The sequence below is a fragment of the Pelodiscus sinensis genome, chromosome 3 (assembly GCF_049634645.1).
Source record: "Pelodiscus sinensis isolate JC-2024 chromosome 3, ASM4963464v1, whole genome shotgun sequence".
Classification (NCBI taxonomy): Eukaryota; Metazoa; Chordata; order Testudines; family Trionychidae; genus Pelodiscus; species Pelodiscus sinensis.
The window spans coordinates 41,225,770-41,250,192 of NC_134713.1; the positions used below are offsets into that span (position 1 = coordinate 41,225,770).

Sequence of the window (24,423 nt, forward strand, 5' to 3'; positions counted from 1 at the left end):
TTTGGTAGCCTCTCTAATCTCCCTCAGCATTTCAGTGTCAGAATCGCTGTCCTGGTCAGGTGGTTGGTAATATATCCCTACTGCTAATTTCTTATTATTGGAGCATGGAATTACTATCCATAGCGATTCTATTGAACATGTTGATTCACTTACTATTTTTATTTCATTTGATTCTACATTATCTTTCACATACAGTGCCACTCCGCCCCCCACCCGGGCTGCTCTATCCTTTCTATATATTTTATATCCCGGTATGATTGTGTCCCACAGATTTTCCTCATTCCGCCAGGTTTCAGTGATGCCTTATTATGTCAATCTCCTCATTTAATACGAGGTACTCTAGTTCACTCATCTTATTAGTCAGACTCCTAGCATTTGTGTACAAGCACTTTAGAAATTTGCCACTGGTTATTTGTCTGCCCTTCCCTGATATATTGGATTCCTTTGTATGCAGTTGTTTGTTTGCTCTGGCCCATGGTTTGTCCTCTCCCCTCCTCTCTTTCTGACTACATGTTAGAGAATCTCTATCAATGGATTCTCCTCTAAGAGAAGTCTCCCTCCAATTTACGTGCATCTCCGCATCAATCGGCTTTCCCCCATCTCTTAGTTTAAAAACTGCTCTATTTTCAAATAGATATTAAATTGTCTACAGTGGTTTTGTCTAATTTCTTGTTGGTCATGCTTATAAATCTGAAATCATTTTTTCATTAATACATACTGAAGCTTCCACTGACACATTCCCCTACATTTTTATGGTCTATCCATGCTGGCTAAATCGGATTTACCTGAAGTCATAAATGATATAGAAAGATCGTATATTACGTAATGTATTAAATGGTAGAACAGAGAAATGCTGAATAAAAGCATTCTTAGAGTTTTATGCTGTGGTTAATCTTGTAGCACAAATGCATGCAGCCCAAAGACTTCGTTGAAAAAACTCCGGAAAATGATAAAAGACTACAAAAAAAAATTGACCTGATGGCTAAAGAACTAGATATACAAAAAACAGCAACCGGTGAGTTTAGTATTAGTTTTGGTTCGATTGTAAAAAATTAAAAACAAAAAGAAATGCCAAGATATCTTTGTTTTAGGTTTTAAGAAATCGCATAAAATCGAATTTTTTTCTTTTATCACTTTATAATTGAAATTAAAGTAGTTATTACAATATGATTGCTCATTGAGAAAAGCTACTATAGAATTGTGTTTTGATATTAAAGAATAACTTTTCAGTAATTGAAGTAGTAGTGGGCTTGATTTTTAAGGAGTTATTTAGAATTCAGCTTTATTAAACTTGTGGTACTGACAGCATTGTAGAAATATAGTTTTTAAGTAACTTAGTCTATGAATTCTCAGAGGCATAGCCATGTTAGTCTGTAACTGAAAAACATTAAACAACTAATGTTCCTGCAGCATCTTGGAAACTAACAAAAAATGTAGATGGTATCATATGCCTTCATGGGCACAACCCACTTCTTCAGATGAATGGGGCAAAGGGTCCAGAGGTATACACAAATAGCAGAAAAAGAGGGGAGATACAGAGGGAAGGCGGGGGGGGGGGGGGCGGAACTTGTCAATTAAAGTGCCCGTGATACTTACAGCCCAGTCTATTAGCCTCTTTTAACAGACACTTTAATTGACAAAGAGAGGGAAATGGAAAAAAACACCATCTCCCCTCTTTTTCTACTGTTTATTTGTATCTCTGAACCCCTTGGTCTATTCATCTGAAGCAGTGGTAGGGTGAAAGCTCATGATACTATCTACGTTTTTTGTTAGTCTCTAAGGGTATGTCTACACAGCAAAGTTATTTCGAAATAACTTTCCTAGCATCTACACAGCATAACTGCTATTTTGAAATTATTTTTGAAATAGCGGAGTGCTTATTTCGAATTTGGTAAACCTCATTTCACGAGGAATAATGCCAGATTCAAAATACCTATTTCGAAATAAGTGCTGTGTAGACACTTGTATCGAAATAGGGGGCCTCCAGCCTTCCCAGGGTGCCCTGGTGGTCACTCCAGCCTTAACAAGAACACTCCTCTCCCTCCCTGGAGCCCTAAAAGGGGTTGACTCTGGCCACAGTGTCTGTGCCAGCTCCAAGCCTACCAGCCCAGGGCCAGCAGTCACTGTCCTGACCCAGTGGCCCCAAAACATTAGACAGCAAGCCACTGGCAGCCAGCCCTTCACTGCTCCCCAGGAGCAGTCTGCCAGCTCCCAGGAACCTGCCAGGGCCTGGAGAAGATGAGCGCCTTCCTGGTTCAGGGTGGAGATCATGGACCTTATTCGGGTTTGAGGGGGATGCCTCCAATGCCCATGATCTCCGCACTAGACGGATGAACACGGCCATCTATGGCAGGATAGCTGCCAGCCTGGACACCAAAGGCCACATGCGAACCCAGAAGCAGGTTGGCATGACAATCAAGTTGGTCCGGTGAGAACCTCCCCAATCTTGAGCTTCCCCTCTCCCTTCTTTCGCTTGCTTGCTTCCCCCTTCCAGCTCCCTCCTCCCAGGTTTCCCCCTACCCTCTCTCCTCCTCCCTCCTGCCTCCTTTCCCCAGTCTCACCCCAGTTTCATTAAATAAAGAGCGTTTGTGTTCATGAAAATACATGTATTTTATTTGACATCAGGAAAGTGGGTTAGGGAGGGGTAAGTGGAACAATGTGAGGGAGGAATGAGGCACAAGCCACCAGTGAGGCAGACCAGGGAGGCTTTTAGTGCTCCTCAGGGTAGATGCTCTTCGGCAGGGCCTCCTGGATACTGACAGCCCCTAATGGACCTCCTGGATGGCAGCCTGCAGAAAGTGCAACCAGGCTCACAGCAATGCGTCCACGAGAAGCACCAGAGTGCCATGGGGCAGCTTTGGCTCCATGTTGCCGAGTGCTGTGGTGTCCTGAGTGAGGGCAACCAGAGCATGCAGAGACAAAATGCTTTGCTGTACCTCATCGAGGTAGGCAAGCAAGCAGGGAAAGCTGAGAACCAGCTATTGGGAGGGGGGGGGGGTCCCTTTAAGCACAAGCCTCAGGCAGCAGCCACACAAAGTAACTCCTGACCTTATGCCCTGCTGGACCTGGCTCCGGTCAGCCTTAAATGCGATTGTGTCCACTCAGTGTGGATGTGTATTTTGTGTGTAGACACGTTATTTCAAATTAACTATTTCTAAATAAGATATTTTGAAATAACTCTGTAGTGTAGACATACCTAAGGTGCTATGGGACCATTTGTTTTTTTCGTTTATAAATGTAACTTTGTACTTTAAAAATTAATGTTATGTTCAAATATGGAAACCCTCATATTAACTGCAAATTACGATTGCTTTTTTAGAAACCGATATACCTGTTTTATTATTTGAGGATGATGGTTCACTTGCATATAGTCCTACAGATAAGATAAAAGATCAGTGCAGTGCAATGGAAAAGAGAATAAAGGAAATGAAGGAGAAAAGGGAAAATCTTTCCCCTACTGGTAAGCAGTTCAGCTTTATGACTTCACGAAAAAGCATAAATGGTTGACATCTTTCTCAATGAACTGTCCTGATGCAAGCTCTGCGCATGTTCCAGGACTGTCTAATTTTCTTTTGATTTGAGAAATCATGTTGCTGTGAAACATCTGCTTACTCTGACTTAAATTGAAAATTCATGATTTAAACCAAATAGAAGATTCTTAGTCCAACACCCGGACCATGCGCTTGGTCATTCACCTTTTCACTGATTTAAAAAAAAAAAAAAATCAAGCAGGGTTAATTCATTTCTTGGAAAAGGGATTTTCAAGGAACCAGTAGGTGCCTGTGATCCAGTAGAATGAGGGCTCTTCCTTCTGAGTGTTGTTTTTAGAGAATATGTAAGATCAGAGTTTTGATTGCTTAAAGAGTATTTGACACCTCTTGCCAAAGTATGGGTGCTGGTGAAATATCAGATTAATTACCTTCTTCCTAAACTTAAAATTGGTAACACTTCTTATCGTTTTAGGATGTTGAATATTGGTTTGTGCTCCATTTCAACCCAGAATTAGTAGTTCAGTGGTAGATTAAATCATCCCTGTTCATAGTTTCTAGAATATCTTACATTTTTAAAGAACTCTGAGTATTTCAAGACGATTATAAAATAGAATTGAAGATCAGATGATGTACGCCTCTCTTCTTCCTCTCCACAAATAAACCTCCATTGTTTTTACTCCTTACCCAGTGAAATCTGATATGAATAACCCATGGAGCCCATAATTATCAGGGTCATTGCTCTCTGGAATTCCCTGAACCTCCCCCTTTTTTTTGCCAGAGATTAAAATTGCATGAGCATAGTTAACTCTGGATAGCAGCGTGAATTTAAGTGTGGTGAACAGTAGTAGTACAATGCTCATAATCTAAAAAGGACAACTCAGCTACGTGGTTACCTTAACTCCCAATGTAGACTGTGATAGGTCAAGAGAAGAATTTTTTTGTTGATTTAGCTATCACCTCTTGGAGCTTTGGGAAGGGGTTGGGACCTCTTCTATCACTGTAGTGAGTGTCTACACTTAAGTGTTACAGTGGTGAAGCAGAAGTGCTGCTGCCATGTAATGGTTTAAATGTAGACATCGACTAAGAGTCCAGTTTCAGAAAATATCCCATGCACAACCAGCTAGACCAAAGTACTATATATTCTCCAAGATTCTTCCCACTCAGTAGTGCTGTTGTTTTAATATTCCCTAATGTCTATTTATATTGAGTGGGGAACTTAAGGCTTGCAGGCTGAATCTGGCCTGTTGCTTAATTTCGTTCAGCTCATGACAAGTTTCAGTGGCCCCCTCTGGGGCTGGGGCGTTTAATCAGTTTATCAAGTAGTGGATGGATTTCAACTACTCAATTAGTTCGATAAGGGGAGAAACTGCAGAGCTACAGCATGGTTAGCTCCTGGCCTCAGGAGCTAACCCTGCTGCTGCTCTATCTTTTAAGTGTAGTAAGAGCTGCCCAGTCCAGGACGCTTACCATTCATCAGTCCGGTTCGTGCCCAGTCCCAGATACTGCGCCTCTGCTTTTTAAATGTAGTAAGAGCTGGATAGTCGACTACTCGACTAGTTCTGTACATCCCTAGGCTGGAGCCTCGAGTGCCGGCTCACACTGCTTTGGGGAGGGTGCCAAGATTCTGGGCTCTACCTTCTCTGCTCACCTCACTGTGAGGGGAAGCCCTGAGCCTCCATATTCCACAGGCAGGTGACTTGAATGTTTTATATTTCTCTCTCAAAAAACCTCCTAAGTTAAGTAGCCGTTTAGTTGTGTGTGGCCTTCAATTGATTTTTTTTTTCCCCCTGTGGGTCAATGGCTCATGGTAGTATTTAAATTGGGGTGGAAAACCTTTTTTTCTATCTGACACTTCATACTGCAATTGCAGTCATTCATTGTCAGATAACCTAAACTGCAATGCTTCTGCTGATTATGCATAGAATTATGCAAGTAACAATTTCTGTAAAACTGAAATCTTCTTTCATCACATCACTTGACTCAAATGTTCATTTGTTTCTCAATTTAAAAATACTTTTTTCATGCGAGAAACATACCACTTTGAAATATTTCAATGTGAATAAATTAGTTTGAACCCCATTTAATGTTAAAAAATAGATTTTTTTTAAACTTAAGGTACACAAAATTGAACCTTTTTGAAAATTCAAGCAAAACCAGCTTTTTCTTTTGAACTTCTATTCATACATTTAATGCCACGTTACTTTAAAAGGGGAGCTTGTGATAGGTAGTAGTCATAAGTAATCTACTATACAAAGCACCCAGTGATGAGACTTTAAAAAAAAATTTAAATCAATTATTTAAGAAACAGGTTTAAATTGATTGTAACTGTGTACATTTGTGCTATCTGTAATACAATCCTAAAATATACAATGAATTGAAGAATAAATACTGTATTTGTAATTATATTTGTTTCTCTGCACTTCCTCCAGTTTATCCACATCTTACCTTAAATGTGGCACCCAGAACTGGACACAAGGCTCCCGTTGAGGCCTTATAAGTGCAAAGTCGAGCAGAAGAATTACTTCTGACACTCCTGCTAATATGTACCGGAACAGCGGCAGGCAATACTTTTTGAAGTGGCCCCAGGCTGCTCTGGAAGGGGCAGGGCCAAGATGCTTCCATGATTCCCCACCCACAGACCATGATTGGTCTGGGGGCAAGGGATCCCCTTTGCCTCCCTCTTCCCACTAAGTACCCATGCCCCTGGCTGGGTGGAAAGAGGCTTCACACGCTCCCCTACCTCCAGACCAATTAGGGCCTCGGGGTGGGAGGAGCGTTCAAAGTTTCTTCTGCCCTACCCCCGTCCTGCGAGGAGCACGCAGTACTTCAAAGTGCTATGCACTCCTTGCAGAGAGGAGGAAGCTTCATGTGCTCCCCCCACCCCTAAGCTCTGATTGGCCTGGGGGCGGTGGAGCATGCAAAGCCTCCTCCCGCTCTGCGAGGAGTACGTGGCACTTTGAAGTGCCGTGTGCTCCTTGCAGAGCAGAAGAAACTTTGTGCACTTCCCTGGCCCCCAGGGCCCAATTGGCCTAGGGGCGGGGAAGTGGTAGGGCTTCCACAGGACAGATCAACCCACTAGGCAGGCCGGATTCAGCCAACAGAGCCCCTTTTGCCCACCCCTGTCCAGAATGATGTTCACTGCTGGTTTTTTGTGTGTGTGCAAGTGTTACACTGTTGACTCATATTTAGCTTGTGGTTCACTATGACCCTTAGATCTCTTTATGCAATACTCCTTACTAGGTAGGCATGTAGTTCTTTTTCTATTAGCAAGAAAAAGCTATTTAGATTTCAATATTTTAATAGAGCACTTGTGAATTTCTTTATACATGCAGGCTGAACTTTTCAGAAATAGAAACCTAAAATTAGGCTTCTAAACCCATACGTGGATGCCTAAAAGGTAGAATCTTTAAAAGTTACTTAGAGGGATCAAGAGAGCCAGGTTGAAGCGTTTTAGCTTTCTTGACTTGTGGAAGTTCAGTAAATCAGAAAGTGGTATTGGTTGCAAATATATCAGACTTGTTTGCTTATAACTTTGAATGTGTGTGTTTTGTTTCACAGCAGGGATATTAATGTGGTCTTGGGTTTGTCTCTTAGCATAGATGAACATTTTAAATTTGAAACTTTTGTAGAAAAAAATCGTGTAATTTATTAATAAATTATATTTTAGCTTCACAAATGTCTCAGATATCTACATTTAATTCAACACAGCCTACATATGGAGAAGGTCTTACTGCCACTTCAGCGAGTGCTTTGCTGCCAGGTAAATAATGTAGCTTTAAGTTCTGTGAAATGTATTTTTTAAAATTTATAAATGTGCTAAGTAAAAACAGACTTTTTAGACTATACTGTATTATAAATCTGGAACAGTTCCTCAGATTTGTTACCTAAAAAGAATGTTTCAGCTGTGAGAATCTCCTTTGCATCCTCCGAGTGAAGACCGATTCATGGGATTAATTTAGCTCCTCTTCAATTACTTTGTTTTGAGTGCTCCTTTCATATTTAATGCTCATTTTGCTAACAGAATCAGACTGTTTGAATTAACATAAGAGTTTATGTAGCATTACTAAAAGAAAAGAGAACAAATAATGAACCAAGACACTGAGCAACAAGAATAAGTATGGGTATTTACTTTATGTAGTTTCTCATGCTCTTTCATTTCAGTTCTTGCATTTTACATGCTTTTCAAAATAGAGGGTGAACTTTTTGTTTACTTTCACCACTTGTATTCAAATATAAGACTATTTTCCCAAACCTCACAGGGATATTTATACTTGTATCACATTAAGAGCTGTGAAGCACTCAGAGATGCATATGAAAAGTGGTATCTAAGACAGAGGTGGTCTCACTGAAGTCAGAACTCTGATTTCAATTTAGTTACTGATGGAATTATTGCAGTTATGTATCTGCTTTAGAATATATTCAAAATGTAAATGCTTTAATAGAATGAGCTATGGTATATAGATGTTTTAGCCTGATAGTGGTTAAAGTGATATGCAAATCATTTCCACACTGTTGGAGGCTTCAAATGCCGTTTTAACTCAAGTTAATTTTGGATGTGAACTGAAGTCCTCTATTTTATGTACTATGTGTCTTTAATGTCAGTTAAGCATAAATATAAATTTCACTTTTAGCCATTGTTTCAGGCATCTCACATGTCGAAGTTTCAGCTTTCATCTCTTCCAATTCAGTTAAAATTACATTAATGGCCATATCATATTTGACCTTAAAATGCATTCAGAAAAAATACAGCAATTTATCTTACAATTAAACCTTTTCACTTTTTCCCAAGTAGGACAATAACAAGACATCTAATAAACGTGTGCAATACCTCTAAAACTTACTAGGATTCTTGCAATAAATCATTCTTTCAGAACATTTAATTCTTGTTACAGGGGCCTATGATTCCTCAGAACTGTTCTAGAATAATCAACCATTCTTCTAGTCTGTTGTATCTGAGCTACTCATTGCTAGAGTTCTGAAAATGTTCTTTAAAATTATCACATTTTTTCCATCACAAAAAACACTTTAGAACGTGAATATTGTAAGAGGAAAATACAGAAATGCTGGGAGGGAGGGGGTTCGGTATTTTAATGTAAAGCTAAGCCATGCATGTGTTAATGTTTAGTTTTGTGGCTAAATCCTTGGACAGTTCTTTGAGCAACTTTCCACATACTTCACTAATTTTAACTTTGTACTATTCCATTTTTCTTAATGTTTATAATGCTTTTCTTAATGTCTTGCAGAAGAGCACATCAGTGATTCTTTAAACTCGAGTTTTGGTGATCTTTGGGGAAACTGTAAATACAAAAATCAGAAACCAAAACCAACTCGAAATGATATTTATGTATCTACAGCTGTATTAGAGCATCCTCTGTTTTCCAGTAGTGACCAAGGGGACTTAACTCCAAAATCAACTAATAGAAAACATTTAAACAAACTAAGTATGCAACGTTCTCTGGAAAGTAAAAAGAGAAAATCTAAGGAGTCTCCTAACCTAAATCAGACTGGTGAAAATCATCTGACTTGTGAATTGGTTTCAAACAAAAGTTCTTGTGTCCAAGAAAAAAACTTTAGTCCCATCACTCTGTACCCCAAAATGGTCCAGTTGAAAGCTTCTGCAGTTACCATGAGCAATCAGTCTGATTCATTAATGAGCAGTGCAGATTCTATTAATATGCATGCAGTTGACATAAATATTCCTGTTGACAGAGAGGATTGTAGTGTCAGATACAAAATACAAGGGAAGACTGAGAGAAAGAGCATAAAATTAACCACCTCAGCATTATGTAAGGTAGGGTCTGAAAATGAATTTCTTCTAGCAATGACCACACGTAACAAATCATCAGAAATAGAGGAAGCTTCATATGAAGATTTCTTTTCTCCTTCTAATTTGAATAAAAGTAAAAAGCAAATAAAAGACTTTCCTTTGCAAGTTCAGCAGAAATTGCCAAGTACTCCTGAAATAAGTTGCAAAAGAGGCTTTCTAAGCCACAAACGAGAGAGATTGTTTGAAGGGTCAGATAAACAGTGTGTTGCTCTTTTCAAAAAAAGAAGAACTGGTAAGACAATTGGTACATCAACAGAGGATGACTGCAGGATGACTGAAGGTTCAGAAAGTACGGTGACTGTGACTTTAAACTGCATGTCAGGTGGAGTTAACGCTGAGTCAGCAGAAGCCCTGGGTTCTAGCACTCTGAATCAATTTCAGCAGAGTCTTCAGAATATATCCTGCAGAACCAGCGTGAATAGCTGCCCTCAAACTATTGGTAAGTTGCTCCATATAAATACAAATTCAAAGATGCAGAATTATGATGCATTAAAAATGTGTGTGCAACTAAATTCTAAAATAGACTACCATATTGAGAGAGAACTATGTATTTCAGAAACTAGATTACCAGAAAAAAACGCTGCTTTGATGGCATCAGATTCAAGTGACAAAAAGGGTGCAGTGGAGCCACAAGAACACCCACTTACTTCTCTAGACTCTACAGATATAGAAAAGTCAACAGGGGAAAAAAAGGAAATCCTGCTTAAAAATTGCAATCCAAGTATGTGAACTTCTTTACCCTGATATTTGGCACCTTGTGTAAACCCTGTCATTTTTCTTGTGTACCCCAAGAAACAATATTGTCATGGTTAATTGTATTGTGATTTTACAAATTGTCCATGTACATATATAATTTCTTAATTTGTAATATTTGGAATGGGTATAGTTTTAATTGCTTGTCATTCTGGTATTAGAATATACAAATATGACATATCTTAGGGTAGATACAGGGTTTCTAGACTACAGGGTTTTGTTGACAGAAGTTTTGTCGACAGATACTGTCGACAAAGCTTCTGTCGACAAAGAGCGTCTAGACTACATTCAGCTTGCTTTGTCGACAAAACCCTGTAGTCTAGACGTACCCTAAGATATGTCATATTTGTATATTCTAATACCAGAATGACAAGCAATTATAACTATACCCTGTAGTCTAGACACAACCCTACATGCAATAACACCTTCTGTCGACAGAACTCTGTCGACAGAAGGTGTTATGCCTCGTAAAATGAGGTTTACCAGCGTCGACAAAACTGCTGAGTTCTGTCGACGTTATGTCGACAGAACTCAGCGGTAGTGTAGACGCAGGTATAGTTTTGTCGACAAAAGTCCACTTTTGTCGACAAAACTCTGTAGTCTAGACACACCCTTAGGAATTTCCCTGTAAATTGTCTGTAGTACTCTTTTTAAAATTTGATATTTTTTTACTTTTGAATATGGGAAAACTTCTATATAATGCTAAATCTCAAATCCTTGGGTTACTTTTTTGGTTTAATTAATAAAGTACTAGTGTTTCAATATATGGAGTATACCACTATTGTGTAGCTTAAAAAATGATTATGGAGATGTGCATGTTTGTGCCATGTATCCAAGCTTAGAAAATGGTCATAAAATCAACATCTTTCCTTTTTTGTTATTTTTACAAGACAAGCATAAAGACCTCAAAGGTGTTTCTTTGGTTTGTGTTTTAAACTTGACTACATAAATTGCTTTGACACTAGTTGAATTCTAACTCCAGATTCAAAAATGAGCATCTCTTCAGGGACATTTCCTCAAAAGAAAAGCTTCCATATTTTGGCAGACTTGAAAATACGAACTCCAGTTTACTGAACCCCTTTACATTTTTCTATCTGCTATTTGAAAAACTTTTATTTTTTGTTTAAAAACTTGAATTACTCCAGTTCTGCTTGATCTAATATTTGGCATTTACCGTTGTCACCGGTTTTCTGATGATGATGCTTCTGGTGTTACAGGTTCAGCCTTTTGAAGGTTTGTTAGAGACTGAGTTTAAAGGAGCCCTAGTTTTAAAATCATTTGAAAGGGAAGAAGCAGTAATGAAAAACAGAAAAATGTGAATTTGTTTAAATATTCTGCAAAACAAAAGTCCCACTTACAATTCTCCACAGTGACTAATTTTAATTGACTGAATCAATGTGGTTATTAAATATTGATGTTTTGTAAATAGTCTTCATTTTTATTTTGGATTGATTATCAATTATTCTTCTAAGACAGGAGAGCTTACATATTGCTGTTTGTTGAAATAGTAAAAAATGGTTTGTAACTTTTATTTTTGTTCCAGATAATTGTTTGAAATGGATACATGCAAATATCAGAGCCAGCAGAGAGGATTTGCTGACTTTTAAAATGTTGGAAAAAAAACCTCTGATAAAATATATCTTTGACCTTTAGGCTGAAACTTTTTTTTATTGGTAAAATTCCCATTGAAGAATACTTATTTTCAGTGGATTTTCAGTTCTGTCTGTGCATGTTACTTTCCATCATTAAGGCCTGTGAGAGCAGTTGACAATATTGTCATGTGCAAATACTCTATGACCTTTGATGTATGCATTGCCCATGCATTTACAAGTGAAACCTGGTATCTGACGATTCAGGCCCTCTGCTCTATCTTTGCAAATTGTGCACAAATTCTAAGCAGGTCACTTTTATAATTCTCACCATTGTCCATGTATCTTCCTGACCTGTGTGTGAACACAGGTAACAGTGCGTGGTTTCACTCTCCTACTAGACGTACATAATATGCAGGAAAAGCCCAAATGCAAGGACATTAGAAATTCATTAGTAGTCACAAAGGACTCAAATAAAACATCTTACTAAAATAAGAGTCCTCTTTTCTAATTGTTTAGGAGGAGGAGATTAAAAAAATAAACCCTTACATTTAACACCTTACAGTGTGATCAGCCTCATTTATGTCAAGGTCTTAGATTTGTGCTGAACACAAGGGAGAGAATTAGTGGTTTTCAGATCTGTGAATAAGAGTCATTGGAAATAAAGCAATATACACAGATTTCAGTGAAAATGAATATACAGTGAAACAAGGAAAGCCTAATGGGTTTACTAGTTAACATTGTGTTAAACTTCTTTTTAGATCACACTTGAACCATACATTTTATGGTAATACAGTTTCCATCAGTCTGGCTGTGACTTTTTTTTTATAGGGATGGTGATTAAGTAAGTCGGTGTTCTGTTTGCCCAGACCTATTTAATTCCTATAGCTACTTAACTGTGTAGCCCAGAAATACATAAGTCAGACAAAGAATGAGATATTAATAGGTTTTAAGACTGAGTGGGGCTACTCTCTTGTATATCCTACCTCCAGCTAGAGCATGCACAACAAGGACAAGGAGGCATTGCCTCTTCACTCCACAGTGTATGGCCAATCTCCGTTGAGCCAGTGTGGAGTAGATACAACTTGTCAAACAGTTACATGCATGTTAGGGGTGAACAAATTTACTGATCCTATTAACTGCATATGACAATCTTTAGAAATGCAAGAGCCAGATTGGGAAGCACTTGATCGAACTAGGCTTCAGCCCTTCTCTTGCTGAAGCCCTGATATCCCCTTTGCCACTGGGCAGAAGCCTGCTATAAGGTAGAGGTTTCAAGCTTTCCTCTGCACCTGCCATTCTGAGAAGTGTAGAATGGATGGAGAGGCCATGGGGGATTCCATAGACTTTTAACTGCGAAAAAACCCCTGCATGTGGCTCATGAGCCGCAGTTTGGCCACCTCTATTATGTGCCGTAATGTTTTTAATCCTCTACTTAATAGATACTTTGTAGACAGCTATAAAACATCTCCTGGTCTGTGATTGGAGCATATAGGCACAAATGTAATTCACATAATTTATAATAAATCAAAATGTTAAAGCTATATCATTGGCATATAAAAAGGGCACTTTCTATTAAATCCCAGTCTTAGTTTATTGCATGTAAAATAATTTTATCTGAAATGTAATATCAAGGTATATTTCTTCATGACTTAGTGAGATAGCGTCTCACAATCCCAATTACACACAACAATGTAGAACAAAGTAATACATCAATGAAGAAAGAGATCTTGGAATCCTTGTGGATGAGTCTCTGAAAACATACATTCAATGTACAGTGGCAGTCAAAGCCAACCGAATGTTGGTAATCACTAAGAAAAGGATGGAAAATATCATGTAGCCTCTATGAAGTTCATGGTATGACAACATCTTGAATGCTGCATGTAGATATGCTTTCCCCATCTCAAAAAAGATACACTGGAATTGGAAAAGTTTCAGAAAAGGGCAACAAAAATCATTAAGGATATGGGACAGTTTCCATATGAGGAGAGATTAATAAGATTGGGACTGTTCAGCTAGGAAAGGAGATATGATAGAGGTCTATAAAAGCATGACTAGTGTGAAGAAAGTAAATATGTGTTATTTACTCCATCTCATAACACAAGAACTGGGGATCACTAAATGAAATGAATATGTAACAGGTTTAAAACAAACAAAAGGAAGTATCTCTTCACACATCACAGTCAACCTGTAGAACTCTTCCAAAGGAAGTTTGATGAAGGCCAAGACAATAGCAGGGTCCAGAAAAGAACTAGATAAATTCATGGACGGTAGATCCATCAATGGCTGTTAGCCATGATGGGAGGGGTTGCTTTCCTTAGCCTCTTTGTTAGAATCTGGAAATTGGTGACGGGACTGATCGCTTGATTATTACCTGTTCATTCACTCTAGGGCACCTGCCATTCGCCATTATTGCAAGACCACATATTGGGCTAAATGGACCTTTTGGTCTGCATAGTAGGGCCATTTTTATGAGATTTTTCATTATGTAAATATTACTATGCAGTGTTGGAATTGAAGCTCCTCAGCTTTTTTCTGTTGCACGAGAACCAGAATGTAACACTCTAAATCAAAGAGGGTTACATTCATTTTGATTTTATCACCTAAGTTATATGTAAGGTGTATAAATTTAAAAAAATGGTAGAACACTTTTTTTTTCCTTAAATTATTTGCCGTATTTTTGTCCTTTTTAAAAAGTCAGTTTGTAAAATGCCTGGGAGTTCTTGGGTAGTTGATGATAACATGTAAATCTTTCAAATTCTGTTAATATATTTTAAATTTACTTATAGTTTTAACTTTGCTTGGTCAAGTTTTAATTGCAATTGTAATAATGTATTTTATCCTCTAAAATAAATAGAAAATGAGCTTATTTGTGGAGAGTTGAATTTAGAATATCCTAGCATTAAACTTTTTTTAACGAGACTGGATGCTTTCATTTGAAATGATAAATTGGGCAATGTCCTAGTCTAGGCACCAGTCAATTAAATGAGGAAGAATGAGCTAGTTAAATCTTGAGTAATTAATCCTACATATGCCAAAAGATGGATCAAGGTGTAACTTCTCAAAGTGTACACAATATATAGTAAAGTGGTTTTGACAGCCCTAGAGACTGAAAGTTACTAAGTCACAGAACAGATACAACGTAGGCAATGATATTCAATGCTTACTTCTGGTAGCTGCAGGGCCATCTGTGTAAGACTAAAAGTTGAAGCTAAACCATATGCAAATTATACTTTGAAAACAATTTAGTCTGTCTTGGTGGTACTGTACTTGGATAAAAAAAATTGAAAAATTTTAGAATTTTTTTTTAACCAGATTGTTCCTTGCTTTCCCCACCAGGTTCTAAACTTCTAATGCGCTTGGTTTCTAGGTATTGAAAATGAAATTTCAGTATGTGAGACTATAGATGCCTCTGGTGAAGTTTTTAATAAAAACAAGAATAAACCCAGTCGGGAATCAAAGAAAACTGGGAGAGTCAAAAAGGTCAGTCTGTATAGATACAACATCAAGAACATTTTTATATGTAATATATAATTTTAACACCTTAAAGGATAAAAATTTCCTCTGTATACAGTGCAAATAATCGATTGAATCGTCTAACTTTTTGTATACTCTTTGGGTGAATATAGGACAAGAATGCCTAAACAGTATTCTAGAGATACTTGACTACGTGTGAGCTACACCAGTATTTCTCAACCTTTTTTTAATAAGGTAACCCATTTAAAAAAAATTATAATTACCCCCAATACCTACAGTTTTCAAACACACAATTTTTTTCTACCATTGCAATACGTGTTTAAATGACTTAATCATAGCTGAGCGGGTGATGAAATTTTTGGTTGTAAAAAGTACAAAAACAATAACGTTCTATAAAACTTAAAACAAAAATTCAGTTTTCTCCAAATTTCAGTTGTGTTGATGTACCCCCCCAGACTTCTCTTGAGTACCCCTAAGGGTACTCGTACCACTGGTTGAGAAACACTGAGCTACACCATATGATTGTCAGCGTATCTATAATATGACTTGTATTAGGCTTCTCTTTGTCAAAACTAATTGTAGTATCTTTAATAGTTGTATTCTGAAAAAGTATATGTTTAAGCAAAGTGGGGGTTCACTTGTATATTTTGTATAGTACTAAACAGTTTATGGTTTACGCAGTACTTGAATATAAAACTTTGAATATGAAGCATCAGTACTTAACTACAGGCAGCCCCCGAGTTAGGTGGATCCAACTTATGGCAGATCCCTACATACGAACGGGGCTTTTCTCGCCGTGGAGGACGCGGGCGGCAGGACCCGCCGCCTGCATCCTTCACGGCGAGAAAAGCCACTCCGCGTCTCCCTGGTCTGCTGGGGGGAGGCTCGCAACTAGTGCGCCCCCCCCCCCCCCCACAGCAGACTAGGCTTTTCTCTCTGACGCCTGGGACAGAGCAGCTGGGGTGCTGCCGGGTTGGTCCCGCAGCGCCGCTCCTCGGCGCTACTGGACCAACCCGGCAGCACCCCAGCTGCTCTGTCCCAGGCGTCCAGATTCAGCCGTTGTTGAAACTGATCAGCGGCTGATTCCAGGAAGCCCAGGACAGAGCAGCTCTGCCTTGGGCTTCCTGTAGTCAGCCGCTGGTCAGTTTCAACAGCGGCTGAATCTGGACGCCCGTTCCGACTTACATACAAATTCAACTTAAGAACAAATCTACAGTCCCTATCTTGTACGTAACCCGGGGACTGCCTGTACTCATTTAATATAGTTTTAACTTTTTAAAAATCTTTTTCTTGGTAAATGTAAAATTGATTAACAACAAATATATTGGTAAAAGTAAATGTACACAATATATAGTAAATAGCAAAATGAAGATAAAGATGGCTGAAGTTTTCTGAGCAGACAAAATCAGCCAGATACAATGCATAACAATGGGGCTACGTCTACACTGGCCCCTTTTTCGGAAGGGGCATGCTAATTTTGAAAGTGGGAATAGGGAAATCCGCGGGGGATTTAAATATCCCCCGCGGATTTAAATAAACATGTCCGCCGCTTTTTTTCCGGCTTGGGGAAAAGCCGGAAAAAAAGCGTCTAGACTGGCCCGATCCTCCGGAATAAAGCCCTTTTCCGGAGGATCTCTTATTCCAAAAACTTGCCAGTCTAGACACAGCCAAGTATTAAGTAGATGCAGTTATTAGCTTCCAAATTAAATGACGCTCTTGAGAGCAGGATGGTGGACTAGATATGCTAATGGTTACTTGGGTTGAAATTATGACTTTATGTCCTGTCTTTGTTACTTGATTATTTTAACGGTTCACTGACAGATTCTCCTTAAGGAAAGAAAACAGATATGCTAAAATCACAATTACTGATATATTTGAACCCTTCTAGAACACTATTTTTAAGAATTTGGTCAGAACCACCTCATGGTTTACCATAGTAACATGACACTATGTTGCACCCTTCATAAAATATCAATTTTGAATCTCAGTGTTTGAGATTCTATATCAGATTTGTTGTCTCTAATTTTATTCATCTTTAGCCTGTGTAAATGACTTATGGTAATAAGTGTATACAATAGTTCCAATTTTCTCTCATTGCTCTTACCTATTTTGGGTCCCTAGTTTATCTTAATTCTTTTTGCTTGTTTAGTTTTAAGCATGTTACATTATACAATATACAAGCTGTATGGCAGAATCCAATCTCATTGCAATACAAATTCACAAAGCACTTTCAAAAGAGAAGAGTGAGAGGGGACATGATAGCAGTTTTCAGGTATCTAAAAGGGTGTCACAGGAAGGAGGGGGGAGAATTTTTTTCTTTGGCCTCTGATGATAGGACAAGAAGCAATGGGTTTATACTGCAGCATGGGAGGTTTAGGTTGGACATTAGGAAAAACTTCCTAACTGGCAGAGTGGTTAAACACTGGAATAAATTGCCTGTAGAGGTTGTGGAATGGAGTTACAGGCAGTCCCCGAGTTACGCGGATCCAACTTACGTCGAATCAGCAGTTACGAACAGGGCGAGAAAAGCTGCTCCGCGTCTCCCTGGTCTGCTGGGGGGGTGAGCCCTCCCTCCCCCCAGCAGACCAGGGAGACAGGGAGCAAGCCTCGGAGGACGCCGGCAGCGGGACAGCTGCGGCGCGTCTGGGCTGTCCCGCTGCCCGCGTCCTCCGCGGCTTTGCTCCGCGTCTCCCTGGTCTGCTGGGGGCAGCCCCCACCCCCAGCAGACCACGGAGACGCAGAGCAAAGACGTGGAAGATGCGGGCGGGATCGCGGTGCATCTCGGCGATCCCACCACCCGCGTCTCCCTGGTCTACTGGGGGGGGGGAATGCAGCTAGTGCGCCCCCCCCACCCCCCCAGCAGACCAGGCTTTTCTCGCAGAGGACGCCTGGGGTAGAGCAGGTGGGGCGCTGCCGGGTTGGTCCTGCAGCGCCGCTCCTTGGCGCTACTGGACCAACCCGGCAGCACCCCAGCTGCTCTGCCCCAGGCGTCCCCAAGTCAGCCGCTGCTGAAACTGACCAGCGGCTGACTACAGGAAGCCCGAGGCAGAGTTGCTCTGCCTCGGGCTTCCTGTAGTCAGCCGCTGGTCAGTTTCAGCAATGGCTGAATCTGGACGCCAGTTCCGACTTACATACAAATTCAACTTAAGAACAAACCTACAGTCCCTATCTTGTACGTAACCTGGGGACTGCCTGTATTTAAGAACAGGTTAGACAGACATCTATCAGGGATGATCTAGATGGTGTTTGGTCCAGCTGTGAGGGCTTGATGATCTCTCAAGGGCCCTTCCAGTTCTAGTATTCTGTGATTCTATGAAAAGTTCATGAATTGCTACTACTTCCAGTGTAATGGAACCCAACAGTGGTTCTCTAAAATTTCAGCTGTATAAGGCTGTGATATATCCTTTTACGGAGTGGCAATATAAAATCCCATTTAATTAGTTAACCAGTTTAAACGTTAAGATTAACCGGCTAACTAATTAGATGGGATACTCCAACCTTGCTGGGCTGGAGTCTTCCCATCTCCCCCTCACCTCTCCCCTCCACCAAGCTGTGGGCAGGGGCCATTCTAGCCCGGCTACTTCTGACCCTGCTCGGGGACCTGGTGAGGCTGGAGTAGCCCTCCAGCTGCAGCAGGCTGCTCCCTAGATACTGAATTATTATCCAATGAGCATCACCTGTTAAGGGTGATGCTTACTGGGAAATGTTTACCCATCGATAACCCTCTATTAGATTATAATTTTGAAATGTGATTTGCTCAAGTAATTATTTAACCTGTTTTAAAAAACAGTCTGGGAAACCGTATAAACGATAGTTAATTTTCCTTCAAAACTTTGTTTAGAATCAGGACTTCCATGAGAAGTTTTTTGAATGGTAATTAATTGTAATGTTTACTCCAGAAGTGAAAAGTGTGTCACTATCTTAATTGGGATTCAAGAATTGTGTCTGCAACTATTGCTCCTTCTCCATCAACGTTGAACATCAGTGGTATCTGTATTGTCTTGGTGAGATGCAGATCACTGCCAAGTGCAGTATCTGTTACCCCTTCCGAGCCAGAATTTTAGAACCCTGGGAGGCTCACCTATGAAAGCACCAGCTAGAGAAGGCTATGAGGGCCCTTCTCTGATCTGGGCTATGGAGACCTCCCTGTATGTTGACCTCAGCTGACTAGTGGTCCCGTCTACCTCTTCTCCCCCCTCACCCCCCAACATGTGTCTTGAAGTGGAACTTTCAACCTCTAAGTCCCAAGACTCTTTTAAGGCTCCCCTAAAATGCGATTAGTAGGCTTTCTTGTGGGCACAAGGACCGATCCTCTTTAAGGACTGCCCAGAAGAAATGTGCTTTCTTCCCAATCTGCTTTAGGTTGGGTGAGATGTCACAAAGAACCTAAGGAACTGGCTCTGATGAAAACCCCCTGTTTGGAGGCCAAAGTGCGTTTAAAAAAGAAAAAGTTCCACCAGTCAGCTCAGTATGGTTGCAAGAGGATTGGTGTTGGTCCATTCAATTTATGGTACTAGTTTAGAATCGTCATTGTTACCACTTCAGTTATCTGAAGAGTGTCTGATTGCCACAGATGTTCCAGGTCTTTCAAACTTGACTGTTACAACCCCTATGCTCCTGGGAGAATTCTTTGCCAAATTTTTAAAATTCTTGGCACAATATTTTAAAATTTTGCATATTTTATTTGTCAGTAATATAATAGCGACTTTCAGTTATTTTGGTAATTTATTTAAAAATACCTGTCGGCAAGTGTATCTGTATCTATACAGACAAAAGATTCAGGAAACTTTTTGGACAAACAGATTATTTACTAGGCATATTAATATAGAACTTTGAGTAATTCATTTTAACTGCAATGCAGAAATGTATTTTCTGCACCCTTCAGAAGCAGTGCAAAGATTTTGGGGAATCAGAGGTAACAGAGAAGCTGAGGGGGAAGGAAGCAATTGCTGGGATGGAGCCTGGGAGTGAACCTGAAAGGCTATTGGGTGTGGGTGTGTGAAGTATGTTTTATTGGGGGGCATATGATAGGGATTGTTAGGGAATTGGGGAGCCTCCCATATTCAGATCCTGCCTGACCCCTAGCCTCTCCCATTCATCAGGCACATCTTCCTTGTCCCTACAACTCCATTTCCCATTCCATCAGGCATATCTGCGCGTCTCCAAGTGGCCTTCAACTCTAGCTTCCTCCTGTTTCCATATGGCCCTGCACCTCCATTCCCATTCTGTTTAAAGCTCAGTGTTGTCACCCCACTAGCTCCAGTGCCCCTGCCCAAGTCTTTCTTCCACTGGCCCTTCAAAAGCCCAGTCTGTGATGACTTGCTGTGCAGAAGCTGTGTCCTGCTTTCTCTGTCCTGTGCAGAAAGCATCCTCTTCCTCCTTTTTCTTCATGGTCGTGTGCTCTGGCCTATGAGCCAGCTGCTCTTTCTTCTGGTGCCACTTGAGACCCTGGTAAGCAAAATGTGTAAATGCAGCATGATCTTTCTCAACTTCCTTTCACCTCTCCATCAGAATCAATTATTCTGTGGGAGCAGGATATGATGGGGAAACATTAATTCTGTGCCTGCACATTGTTATAGAATTCTCCCAGGAGTACCTCTTGGACACAAGGGCATAGGGAGATGTAAGTAACACTGGAAGATATATTCCTTCCTAAACCACAGTTTCCACTTATCAGACATACTTTCTTGAGGCATGTCCTTGCTCCAGAAGAGGATCCATGTGTCCCAGGGACAGTTTCATCTCTAGCCTTCTGACAGGTGTCTCTGGTATCAATATTGCCAGATGGAACATTTCTGGGATTTGGATGAGTCTGAGGAGATAGCTGTACTGTCTCTCCATGGAGACACTTGCGCTCCAAAAGGCAATTGAGTTATTCTTGCCATTCTTCTGGGTATGACTCCCTCGGGGACCACTGGAGGAGAATTCCTTGAGTTCCCCTGCAACCTATGTTGATCCCTCTTTTTTGGCCTTGTTGAGGTCTTTCGGATCCTTATGGCAGGCATCCGGACTCTTCTCAGGAATCTTATTGCTCTTCTTCATGCCAGCTAGTTCTGTCCTTGTACAAGGAGGTGGAGTTACAACTGATGTCACAGGTTCTGCCTGGTGTTTCTTCATTGTCCCTGGATGATTTCACTCATTCGCCTTGTCCAATGAATGACATCTGCCAGTACCAGAAGTAGTTTAAAAAAAAAAAGTTCCCAATGACCTCCAGATCTATAAAAGTAGAGGTTTGATACTTTATTCCTGTTAAAGGAGCTGAATTTTATTTTCCCATATTGCCCTAATTCGCTGGCAGTGCACTTGCTTTCAGAAAAAGCGCGGTCATGTTATCACACCCTGCCAGATAAAAGGCTTCAATTTCTTAGACCTCCTGGGAAGGAAAGCCTCCCCAGGCCTGCAATTTTGTGTACCTAACTAAGCTTTATTACTGAAATACAACTAGAATAAGTATTCCAAACTTGCAGACTTCAGAATACTCTTCTATAGGATCTCTGTGCACTGCAAACTAATAGAAAGCTCTACCCATCTTGTTTCAGACTCACACGGTGATGCTCTCCTGGACAAACAGCCTCAGATATGCCTTTCCTCCTATTCCCCACAACTTGTGGAAGCAAGGGCAATGAAGATATGTTACGACAGAGCCGACAGCATTCTCCTAGCCCCCTAATGAGTCAGGCCATTCTATTTCACAGAACATCTAAGGATCTCAGCCCATCCACCAGTTAGGATGTGCCCAGTCCTGGACCTGCTAACCCAAGATGCAGGGAAAATCAACCATCCTAATCTGTGTGCTCTACATCTGACAGCCTGATGTTTGGATGGATATCTTAACTGGAATGATAATGTTTGACCCCTCCAGTTCAGAAGATTCTTACCCAAAGTAGAAAGATGTCTAGTAGAACCTGTTATCTAGCTAAAAGGAGATGCTTTTCAATCAGGGCATGACTCCACTGACATTCTACAAATAGCTTCAGAGGATAGCCGAGTAAATCTGTACAGGATAAACTTAAAAAACAACAAATGGTCTGGTAGCACTTTATAGACTAATAAAACATGTAGATGGTATCATGAGCTTTCTTGGGCACAGCCCACTTCTTCAGATGACTGGAGTTTTGAGTTTAGGATGTGCATACCCAAAATAAATAGGGGAGAAGGGAAAGGGGAAGGAAAAAAATGGAAAGGAGTGGGAAACAAGGAGCAGAGGATATGAAAATATCAAAGGGAAAACCAAATAGGCAAAACTGGTAATCTATAAGCACCTAAATATTGGATAGTTAAAAGAATCAGATAAGGATCATAGGATAGCAATTAGAGAGGAAGGGTATAAATGGTCTAGCTCTAGCAGGAGGCTTGTGGCATCTCCTATCCCTGAAGACTTAAGGGCTTTCTATTAGAGCTACTACAGGCAGTCCCCAACTTACGCGGATCCGACTTATGTCGGATCCGCACTTATGAACGGGGCTTTTCTCGCCCCGGAGCTCGCGGGCGGCGGGACCGCCCAGAGCGCAGTGGTCCTGTCACCGCGTCCTCCGGGGCGAGAAAAGCTGCTCCGGGTCTCCCTGCTGTGCTGGGGGGGAGTCCCCCCCCAGCACAGCAGGGAGACGGGAGCAAAGCCGCAGAGGCGGCAGGACCTCTGTGCCTCCGTGGCTTTGCTCGGGTCTCCCTGGTCTGCTGGGGGGGGGGGAGAGGCGCAGCTAGTGTCCCCCCCCTCCCCCCCAGCAGACCAGGCTTTTGTTGCGGGACGCCTGGTGTAGAGCAGCTGGGGTGCTGCCGGGTTGGTCCTGCGGGGACCTACCCGGCAGTGCCTCAGCTGTTCTGTCCCAGGAGTCCAGATTCAGCCGCTGTTGAAACTGATCAGTGGCTGATTCCAGGAAGCCGGGGGCAGAACAACTCTGCCTAGGGCTTCCTGTAGTCAGCTGCTGATCATTTTCAGCAGCGGCTGAATCTGGAGCCAGTTCCGACTTACATACAAATTCAACTTAAGAACAAACCTATAGTCCCTATCTTGTACGTAACCCGGGGACTGCCTGTCGTGCCTTCTTCCATCTGGTGGAATTGTTTTCTATATTTACATGACCTTTTACAATATAATTTATGAGAAGTTTGATCAGTAACTTTTCACCAGTGCTTAAACCTTCACCTCAATGGGACCATAATGTTATTCTCTTGACATGGTGACATCCCATGCCCCACAAGTCTAAAGGTGATGGTTTTAGTGACCATCACTTTGGCCAGAAGGGTCAGCGAACTTAAAGCCATAGTCCCTACGTGCATTCCTCTACCTGCTTTAAGAACCTCCAGTTGTAGTGAATAACTGCTACTTTATGCTTGCAAGTGAAGGCAGCTTGGGGAAGATAGGTCTAATTCCAAGGAACACTTGAACTTGTATGGCAGCTGGTTGAAATGATTTTATTCTGGGGTAAGAGTATGAGAGTGCTTTTAGGTAGGTAAGAAGGGGAAGAGATTAAAAATATTGGGGGGAGGGTTAATGATTTTCTCTTGTGACCTTGAAAGAATTTTCTGTCCTAAAGAGGTTGTGCCAGAGGCAACCTCTGCTTTTCTCCCATCCAGTCTTATGAGATTTGGAAACCTTGCCTGATTAAGAAAAATATTTTCACCATATGGCTTTAGATAGTAACTAGTTGTTACTACAACTATTGTGTTACAACCCAATAAAGTTGTTAAATGGGACGTGGGTCAACATGTTTATTCTTATAAAAGGTAAAGTTAATCACAAATTTTTTCCTCAGCTTAACAGTGTTTGCAGTTTGCACTTCAATCAGGTTGGAGAGTAAAACTAGACTGCACTATGTGTACTGTGTGTACTTATTGCTGCAGATAATTTCTGGCTATCTAAATCAATTAGTTTTTTTAAAAATGTGTGTCTGATTTTGGTACTGCATCAGTATACATTTAAGTGGAATAAGTTTCACTAATCAAAACAAGATTTTTTTCTACTCTTTTTTCAGTAGAATGAACTGTTTTTAACAAAGTACATATTAGGAAATGGTTAAGGATGGCAAAAGATAATTAAAACCATATTTTTATAGAGAAGATAGCATGGACTAGATGAAATTCCTCAAGTTTTGTTTTTAAACAATTCATATTGGCATGCCCTTCTGCAGTTCTTGGATTTCAGTGAAGGTACAGTTTTTAATATTGCAGTTTTGAGAGGAAAGGGATTTTTTTTCTTATGCTATGGAGAAAACTGGTTCTTATTAGGGATGTTAAAGACTAGTCAACTATCCGGTAAGCAAATGCTTATTGGCAGGGCTTGACAAAC

At 40.6% G+C, this 24,423-nt stretch overlaps 1 protein-coding gene across 9 annotated transcripts in view; it reads left to right on the forward strand.

Moving 5' to 3' along the window:
- MCPH1 (microcephalin 1) overlaps window positions 1-24,423 on the forward strand; it is a 225,446-nt gene that overhangs the window by 17,130 nt on the left and 183,893 nt on the right. For 6 of the 9 annotated variants that reach the window (XM_075923600.1, XM_075923599.1, XM_075923602.1 and 3 more), the window contains exons 5-10: window positions 901-1,015; window positions 3,320-3,460; window positions 7,159-7,251; window positions 8,735-9,757; window positions 9,875-10,039; window positions 15,031-15,143. In XM_075923600.1, the coding sequence (XP_075779715.1) occupies window positions 901-1,015; window positions 3,320-3,460; window positions 7,159-7,251; window positions 8,735-9,757; window positions 9,875-10,039; window positions 15,031-15,143 (1,650 nt within the window). Of the gene's footprint in view, window positions 1-900; window positions 1,016-3,319; window positions 3,461-7,158; window positions 7,252-8,734; window positions 10,040-15,030; window positions 15,144-21,676; window positions 22,737-24,423 lie in introns of those variants that run through there. The other 3 variants (XR_012902550.1, XM_075923598.1, XM_075923604.1) reach the window with 2 other exon arrangements.